This window comes from Elephantulus edwardii, unplaced genomic scaffold (genome assembly GCF_000299155.1).
Source record: "Elephantulus edwardii isolate Elephantulus edwardi_28Jun2011 unplaced genomic scaffold, EleEdw1.0 scaffold00059, whole genome shotgun sequence".
NCBI classification, from domain to species: domain Eukaryota; kingdom Metazoa; phylum Chordata; class Mammalia; order Macroscelidea; family Macroscelididae; genus Elephantulus; species Elephantulus edwardii.
Window position 1 is genome coordinate 7,726,229 of NW_006399809.1, and position 10,150 is coordinate 7,736,378.

The 10,150-nt window shown below is 36.1% G+C and overlaps 1 protein-coding gene across 1 annotated transcript in view; it reads right to left on the reverse strand.

Moving 5' to 3' along the window:
- Positions 1-836: 836 nt before the first annotated feature.
- NME8 (NME/NM23 family member 8) overlaps positions 837-10,150 on the reverse strand; it is a 95,239-nt gene continuing 85,925 nt past the window's right edge. Inside the window, exon 15 of the mRNA XM_006887623.1 lies at positions 837-1,074. Within this exon, the coding sequence (XP_006887685.1) occupies positions 837-1,074 (238 nt within the window). The remainder of the gene's footprint in view (positions 1,075-10,150) is intronic.

Here is a 10,150-nt window from a genome sequence, read left to right on the forward strand (position 1 = left end):
AAATGAGAAAAGTCATCCATTATCATATCACTTCTTACATTGTTAAGGAGAGAAAATGTGGACTAACTGAATAGACCCAGTTCTCTTCAATATGATAGACAGCTAACTCAATTTCTCAGTATTTCTTTGTCAAAGATTAGAAATTACTTGTCCTTTTGCCTACAGTTTCTGATATTCTAATATATTGGGAAGAAAAAAAACACAAAAGTTCATGTTGAGTGATTCTAATTTATGGAAAATATTTTTGCACTGCAGAGTAAAACTGACCTAATTTTTTTTTCTTGGCAATGACACCCACAGAAACAGACCACCAAACTTTTTCTCCACAGCATCACTGAGTGGGTTTGAACAACCAAACTTGAGGTTAGTTGAGCTACTAACAATTATTAATAAACCATTAATACCATTTGAAGACTTTTTTTATTACATTGCATTAACATATATTCCTCACTGGTTGTTGGTAAAGAACCAAGTTCAGGCTAATGAATTGGACTTTGGAATTCAAAGTACAGAAAGGAGAAGTGGGGGGCATAAAGGGACAATATTAAATGAGACATTGGCATGGAAAATGACACAAAGGGGTTGAGAACAAGATCAGTACAGCCAGGAGTGTCTGTCTCACTAGGACCATTGTCTTCATAAATGGGCATGAATGCATCTACCAAGATCTGACTTCATGCAGCTGAATTCTCCAGGTCCATGGTTCACCTTTTTGCCTGTAAGGTTAGATGGAGCAGCATGATCTGAAGGAGAGAAATGTTGTCTCAGTTTTGCCATAGACACAACTCTTGGAATAGGTAAAGAGAAGAAAGTAGTAATTAAAGAAGAAATACACTTTAATTTTCCTCAAGATTTTCATGATCAAGTTCTCCACATATTTCTCTAATGGTCTCTCCTGCTGAATAGGAATTTGATGCTCCATGGACAGCATTGTGCAAGATACTGATTCCAAAATGGGCTCGAATGGATTCTGGGGCCAAGAGCCTTGCTTCTTCTGGGTCTGTTGGGCCCATTAATCTTCTCCATTCAGCAATGGCATTCCACCTGGTCAAGACCATGATCACACTCGGGCCTCTGCAAGAAAAGATGCTTTCAAAAAACTTTGGCTATTTACAACTGCAGACACTATTCATATGTGATTAATAGCATTATCTTAGCTTTGCCCAAAGTTTTCCTCCTTATCCATTCTCCTATATGTAAAACTTTCTGCTTATCTTCAACCCCTCAGTATTCCCTCTTCTAAGACATTTTTGTTCTAGAAGAATGTTATAGTTTAGTTCTAGAGGAAATTCTGTCAAATATTTAACATTTATTATATTTGCTACATTGAGTAGAATGCAGTAACAGAGATGGGGGTTACACATTATGATCTACCACTCAGATCTCCATAATTGAAAGGATTGACTGTGATCCACAATTCATTGTGATTCACCTCTAAGGTCTCTCTTGACCCGTTAGTCTCCATACATGATCCCATCCCCCACCTCCCAGGGTAATGTCTCCTGCAGAGAGTCACTATATTCAAGGTCACTCTCATCTCCATTTGACACAACTCCAAAGATTGATCTTACAGAACAATTCTAAGTGGCCTATTTCACTCTGGTTGAAAGGCTGACATTAAGACACACTGCATATTGATTTCTCCCGCACTCCCAATTTCTTCTTCTCTTTTCCATAGGACATCCTAAATAAACATTCTGTACACTTTACTTCATGTCTTATGTACCACATATTCATTTATAATGAATATAAAAGTGACTTAATTTTCTATGTTACTGGGGCAGTTATTAAAATATCTCAGCCTTTTGCTTAGTGCTTGTATCTAATTACTAGCTGCAGCCAAAGAGTTCACAGTATCATTACTTCCTGTTTGGTTATGTACAAACTTCAATTTAAACTTCATTAATCTTCTGTTCTGGATCCATTAATAAATTACTCTGTATTTAAAAGAGGATATACATAATGATGCATATAAAACATGCATATAATAATGCATGTAAGAGGAGATACACACATACACACACGTACATATTTCTTTATATCCATCACATATATTTGTGATTATATCGGAAACTCCTTAATACTTTAAATATTTAGGACTGAGAATTGTATGTTTCTATGAAGCTATCATATCACCTAAAGAATAATACCAAACATTAGCTTTGTGACTTTGGACAATTTTTAAATCTGTACTTCTGTTTCCTCATAACCAAAATGCAAAATAGAAGTCGAGGTAAAAATACTTCATAAAGTTACAGGAGCTCACTTAAATATTTAATTTAGCACAAAGCCTAGAATGGAGTATTACTCTTAACTAACTATATTTATTTTAGCTTTTAGTTCCCATGCATATTATAGTGATAGTGTCAGGAACAGATACTTATAATGCTGAAGAAAGTGCCAGAAGAGTGTGTTTAATATCATAACAATTCTGAAATTACATATACAAAGAATTTGGCAAGGTAAAAAAATAAACACAGGGCAAATGCTGGAAAGCAACAAATGCTATCAAATATGCAGAGACATGAACTCTCATATACTGCTGGTTGTTGTTGTTGTTGTTATGTGCCACTGACTCTCAACCCTATGTACAACAGCCCTAAACTCTGCTCTGTCCTGTGCCAATGGCACTGTCTCTGACACTCCCATCCCAACTACCCCAGTCACTGAATCAATCCACTTCATAGAGGGCCTTCCCCTCCTGTGCTGATACATTTTAATTATAAAGTCATCATGGAGGGCAGTCTGGTGCTTCCTCAAAAAGTTTGAAATAGACATGCCATTGGAACCAGCTATCTCACTACTGGGAATATACTCCAAGGAAACCAGAGCTCTGCTACAAACATGCGCATGTATACCTGGATTTTTTTTTGCTACTTTATTCCTAATAGCAAAGAGAAGGAAGCAGCTTAAGGCACATTAACAAGCAAATATATAGAGAAACTGTGGTACATTCACACAACAGTATATTACACATCATTGAAAAACAATGAACTCATAAATTATCATCAAGCATGGATGAATCTGGGAGACATTATGCTGAGTGAATTTCAGTTATAAAAGGAAAAAATCATAAACCCACTGATGTGTAATCATCTGGATCACTGGATATGTAAGGGTGTGGTGATGGTGGCTGTATAAGTGGAAAAAGAATGAATAGATAATAATTACTGAACTGGAATGAAAGGAAGAACAATATGAAAGAAATGGATGACTAGAAATTTTGTTTATGACAATAGTGTGGAACAGTACATGCACTACAAAGGGAATGGGGGAGTAAGAGGGAGAAATGTACATGAATAAGTGAAAACCAATCTCTTTGAGAGCCTTCACTAAAAGAAATATTGTTGTTGTTGTTGTTGTTGTTGTTATGTGCCATCGAGTCGTTTGCGACTCATAGCGACCCTATGTACAACAGCCCTAAACCCTGCTCTATCCTGTGACAATCGCATGGCCTCTGACACACCCATCCAGATTACCCCAGTCACTGAATCAATCCACCTCATAGAGGGTCTTCCCCTCCTGCACTGTCCCTCCACTCTACCCAGCATGATGTCCCTCTCCAAAGACCTGTCTCTCCTTGCAACATGTCCAAAGTATATATATCACAATTTAAAAAAAAAAAGAAAATGACAGGGCTTAAGACAATTAACATTCGTCCAGTGCTTATGACATGCAAACATTTTCCCAAGTACATTAAATCTATAATTATGTAGCCTTCACAGCAAAACTTTGGAGTAGATGTCAATAATATGCTAATTTTATAGATAAGGAAACTACAGTACAAATTAAGAAAGGTGGCAAAAGGGCTTTAGGTTGCTTCTGGAATATGTTACTTCTATGCTGCTTATCCAGCCAATTAGCTAGGTACCTGTCTCAAAAATTTCTTTTGTGTCCTGGACTGATCTCTTGCCTAGAGCACTAGACCATTACACCACTGTCTGGTGGGACCAGCACCCTCTGACTAGAGGTTACCCCTCCTCTGGTGCCTGGACCTCTGAATCTGCTGTGTAAAGGACCTTACCCAGCTGCCCAGATGCTCACATTCACTGTTTGGAAGCCAGACAAGAACCCTTTGCCTGTAAGTCCCAGTCCTGCTTCCTGAATGCTCCACCTGTTGCTTGGAAGTCCCAGCCCACCTGCCTGGAAGTTACTCCCCGATACCTTTAAGTCCTTCCCCAGCTGTCTGGAGGACCTGCCTCACCACCTGGAAAGCTAATTTCTGCCACTTGAAGGACCTGAACTCATCACTTGGACCCACAGCCTTCATGCCTCAGCCCCAATGTCTGGAGGACAACCCTCTGCTGCCCCTCTGAACTGTGCCAGAGATGAGTATTAGAGGTGAATCCATTTCATTTCCTCTCCTCTCCCAAGGCATAAGCTGCCTTTAGCCCAGAGTACCTTGGACTGGCCTCGCTGCAGCAGTTGTCTTACAGAGTAGGTTGCTAATTCACAGGCCTTATCTCGCCTGAACAGAAGCAAGTTTTCCCTTCAGTCAAAAGTTCAGAGGGAAACTCAGGCAGGGTAGCTGCCCCACAATCCTCTGGAGCTGTGACGTCAGAATAAGAGCCTGTTATCACCTAGGCTTGAAAAACTCCACCATAGCAATGTCACATAGAAAGCAGGCTACCTCACATCTTACACAAACCCAAAACAAGATGTCACCCAAAAGAACTGACACAGTATCAATGGAATTTCCTGAAGCCAGAAAGTCTGATTGGACTTTCTGACACAGAATTTAAAAGAACAACAACTGACTATTTTCAATGCGTGAAAGACAAACTTGAATAATTATAGGACACGGCAAGCAAACACCAAGAGAAACTCATAAAAACAATCCAAAACAATGCAGATAAAGCAAACGAGGCACAAGAGGCATTGGTAAAACAAGAAACACAATCCAAAATATGACCAACGTTTCAGATACTGTCAACATTTTGGAGGGACATATGAACAGAGTTTGAAGAAATGGAACACAGAACCAGAGAAGTAGAAGATAGAATTGTTACTACTGATTTGCTAGAACAAAAAGTAGAATCAAAAAAGAAGGAAAAAGAAGAAAGCTTAAGGATAATGTGGAACACCATCAAGAGAAATAACATGCACTTAATCAGAATCCTAGAACAGGAAGAAGAAGCAAAGGCACCAAGAAAGTTGTGGACGAATTGCTACAGAAAACTTTCCAGGCATAATGAAGAATGAGAGAATATATATTCAAGAAGCTAAGCATACACCATGTAGAATAGACCCCAAAAGAAATACACCACAGCATATCATAGTCAAATTTGCCAGAACCAAAGATAAGGAGACAACTCTGAAAGTAGCTAGGGAGAAACAAAGAGTAACCTATAAGGGACAGCAAATAAGATTAATTGCCAATTTCTCAGCAGAAACCATGCGAGCAAGAAGACAGTGGAATGACATACACTGAACTCTCAAAGAACACAACTGTCAATCAAGATACTATACCCAGCAAAACTGTCCATCAATTATGAGTGAGAGATAAAGATATTCTCAGAAAAGCAGAACCTAAGGGAGTTTGTAACAATAAGACCAGCACTGCAGAAAACAGTTAGTGACGTCCTCCTTACAGAGTTGCCACAGAAAGCAGAATTGACCAAAGTAATTAGCAACACCACCAGAAAGAACTCAACAAAATGACAGCAATAAAATCTTGTCTCTCAATAATCACACTGAATGTGAATGGTTTGAATGCACCGCTGACTAGAAAAAGAGTAGCAGCAGATTGGATAAAAAGAAAAACCCATCAATACACTGTCTACAAGAGACACACCTGAAAAGTGAAGATAAAGAAAGACTAAAAGAAAATGGTAGCAACTAAGGCTAAATGCTGTGCAGCCAGTTGGTAGCAGAATTTAGGATTGGGACACAGTTACAAAGGTGAAAGTTCACAAACTTCCTCTCCTGGGAAGTCTCAAATGTTTCTTATTTCAACTGTCCTTTTCTACTGTATTACAGTTGTCACTACATATTAAACGACACTATAAATAATAAATAGGACAATCTTAAATACACCTATCTTTTTATTGTACAATACCATATTAATTTTTGAGTGGTAAAAGTATTTTCAAGTCTTAAGTTTTCAGATATGCATTTATATTTTTTTGGTATTTACTACATTTGTATGTATCATTAATAAAAGTTTAAAATTACTACATTAGTATATTTTCTTGCTACTTTGTAACAAAGTTGCATTTTTATTTGATGTAACAAAGGCTTTCATGTAGTTTGTTAGATTTTGCTTATTTTTCCCCCCTCATCATTGATTCGCTGTACCTAACCTGGAAGAATGGTTGATTCTTAAGTTGTGTTAGTGTCGTGAATTTTCACGTGCAATGTATAGAGGTAGAATACTATAATTGTGAATATAATTTTATGGCTTTTTTCCCACTTAATATGAACCTTTACATCAGTGTAGAAAACTAAGAAAATTGCTTTCCACTCTATTATCTGGCAGCCACTGTAGATTAAAGCTTATTTTTCTCTGAATAAAACTTATTCAATAAGGTACTATTATTTAAAGTTATTAAAAAAAAAAGAAAACGGTGGAAAAAATATATACCAAGCAAATGGCAACCAGAAAAAAAAAGTATGAGTAGTGATATTAATCTCTGATAAAATAGATTTTAAGGCAAAAATTCTTACAAAGGACAAGGAAGGTCACTACATAATGCTTAAAGAGTCACTAAAAGAAGAAGACATAACAATAATAAATATCTATGCATCAAATGATAGAGCTGCAAAATATACAAAACAGAGCACTCACTACTACCTGCAATGTTGGTGGTTTCAAGGTCACTAAGAAGTGCATTGGAAAGGAGACCTGAAGATCTATTTGCAGAACATCAATAATTGAGAACTCTGGGGAGGACAATTATAATCTGATGGACATAGATCACCACGTTACAGAATCTACTCATGGGAAATTGTTTCTATTGCTTTATTAATATTAGAAAAATGTATGTTCACAGTCTTGTTAATATAATTTCTTAGCTGCATTATTAATAAGCATGATATAATTTGTTAAGTACATAATATGTGCATATTTTCAAAATATACTATCATCAATATTTTATGCAAGGAACCTTGGTGGTACAACACTTAAGAACTTCACTGCTAACCTGAAGCTCCATGGGAGAAAAGACCTGGCAATCGGCTCCCTTAATGATTACAGCCTAGAAAATGCTGGAGGAAATTCTACTCCTCACACAGGGTTGCCAGGGGATTAAAATCAGCCCAATGGTTCCTAACAGCAGAATCGTTTTACTTTCTGATTTTTATTATTATTTAAATGAAACTTTATATTTTAACTTGAAGAGACTCCATGAGAGAAAAGACCTGGCAATCTGTTCCCATAATGATCAAAGCCTAGAAAGCCCTGGAGGCAATTTTATTCCTCACACAAGATTTCCAGGAGATTAAAATCAGCTCAATGGCTCCTAACAACCGAGCTGTTTTACTTTTTATTATGATTTCTGTGAAAGTTTATGGATTTTTCTTGCTTTTAGTTGTGATTTGGATGAAACTTTGTTTCAGCTTGAAGTTTTGAATCATCTGTCTGTCTTTTTTTTTTCTTTCTTTTATTACTGATATTAAATCATGTTATTCCTGCAAGTGTATATTGAAGTCTATCCTGGACATTTCTCTACAGAAGAAACATTAAGATTCTCTACTTTGATAAATGTTCTTTGTGCCAGGCTATAGTTAATAGAAGACATTAATTTTACTTTTATCTCAATTTATTAAAAATCCACTACTGAAATAAACTTTACTTTAAGACCAACTAATGTTAGCTTATCAGTTCATATCACTTAGGGCACATGTTATTCAAAATACTAAGAGAATAAAAAGGTGCATGCATCAACTGTTTAATCAAACTCTATATACTTTAACCAATTACATGCATCTTAAATGTCACAAAGTAAAATGGAAAACTTATCTAAAAAGCACTAAAGTTCAATCAGAGTATATACAATTTTGTTCCAACAGATATTCAAATTAAATGTAAAGTTAAGGAATTGGTTACAGGTTAAAATCTGACATTCTCTAAGGCTACATAAATCTTGTTCTTGGTATGTAGGCTTTATTTTCAAAGCTATAGTTTGCACTGTTGTTTTTGTTTGTTTTCTTGCATAAAGTGTTCAAGAAAAGAATTAAACTTTTTTTTAAAAAAGCAAATAGACAACACCACTATAGTAGTTGGAGACTTCAATACACCAATCTCAAGAAAAGATAGAACTACCAGAAAGAAAGTACAAAGAAAAACGTAAAAGTAAAAAGAAAGTACAAAGAAAGTACTTTGGCCAAAGTAGTAATCAGAGGTCAATGTATAGTAATAAGTAAGCACATGAAAAGGGGGAAAACAAGGTAATTGACTCTCTAACCCAACATCTCAAACAAATACAAAAAGAATAGCAACAAAACCTAACACCCTAGAAGGAAACTGAAATTATAAAAATTAAGACAGAAATAAAAAAAAAACCAACAACAGTAAAACAATTGAAACCATCAACAAAACCAGGAGATAGTTCTTAAAAAGTCTCTAATATTGACACACTATTTGCAAAACTAACAAAGGAAAAGAAAGAAAAGACACAAATAATCTGAATAAGAGATGAAAGGGGCAATGTCACAACAGAACCAAGTAAAATAAAAAGGTTAACAATGGATTATGATAACAAACTACATACTCAAAAAATATGAAAACTTAGAGGAAAAGATGAGTACATAGAAACTCACAACCTACTAAAACTGATACAGACTGAAGTTGAACATCTGAACAGACTCATCACAAAAGAAGAAATAGAAAAGGTAATAAAACAACTTCCAACCAAAAGGATCCCTGGACCCTTGGCTTTTCAAATTAATTTTATAAAAAAAAAAATCCTCTCTATCAAATTGAACTGTTACCAATTCTACATAAAGTATTTCAGAAAATAGAAAAAGATGGAATTCTCCCAGACTCATTCTATGAAACAAACATATCCTTGATACCAAAGTCAGGTAAAGATACTACCAAAATAGAAAACTATAGTCCAATATCTCTCATGAACATAGATGTAAAAATCTTGGCCAATACAATGATACTTAAAAAAAAATTCACAGTAACCAAGTGAGATTCATAACAGGTATGCAAGGATGGTTCAACATAAGAAAAGCAATCCGTGTAATCCATCACATTAACAAAGCAAAGGAGAAGAACCACATGATCCTATCAATTGATGCAGAGAACACCTTTGACAAAATCCAATATCCTTTCCTGATTAAAACACTCAACAAAATAGGAATAGAGGGAAATTTCCTCAACACAGTAAAAAATATTTATGTAAACCAAAGAGCCAACATTGTTCTCAATGAAGAGAGATTAAAGAGAAAAGCAAACTGGGGTTGGGTGGGCAGGGTGAAAAATGTGCAACAATGAATGAATGCAAATTCAAGTTCTGTATAAACATTGATTAAAACTCAATTAAAAATATACAAAAAAGAAAAAAAAATTTAAATACAGCAGAGTTGCCATTGTCGTGCATCATGTCCAAGGCTGTAAATATTTGAAGAAGCAGGCCATCTCATCCTTCTTCCACAGAATAGTTATTCCACAGAATAGTCGGTTCAAATGGCCAAAATTTTGGCTAACAAGCGAACATTTTAACCATGGTGTCAGAAGGCTTAATAAATTAAAGAAAGTAGGCATTCGCTTAGTGGTAAAGGAATTGCATGGCCAACACAAAGGGGCGTGGTTTGAATCCACCAGCTATTCCACAGGAGAAAGATAAATAATCTCTTCCCATAGGATTTACTGTCAGGGACTTCTCTAAAATACTGAAGAGCAACAGTGTCAGTCTGGAGACTAAGGTGTGCTTGATCTAGACCATAGTCTTGATAATTACTTGTTATGCACCTGAGAGCTGGACAATAACTAAGGATGATAACAGAAGGCTTGATGCCTTTGAATTGTGGTGGTGGAGAAGAGTGTTGAAAATAACATGGACTGCCAGGGGAACAAACAGGTCTGACCTGAAGAGGGTGAAACCAGGCTGCTCCCTGGAGGCAAGAATTCTGAGGCTTCATCTCACATACTTTGTGCATGTGGCCAGGTGGGACCAGTCCTTGGAGAAGGACATCATGCTTA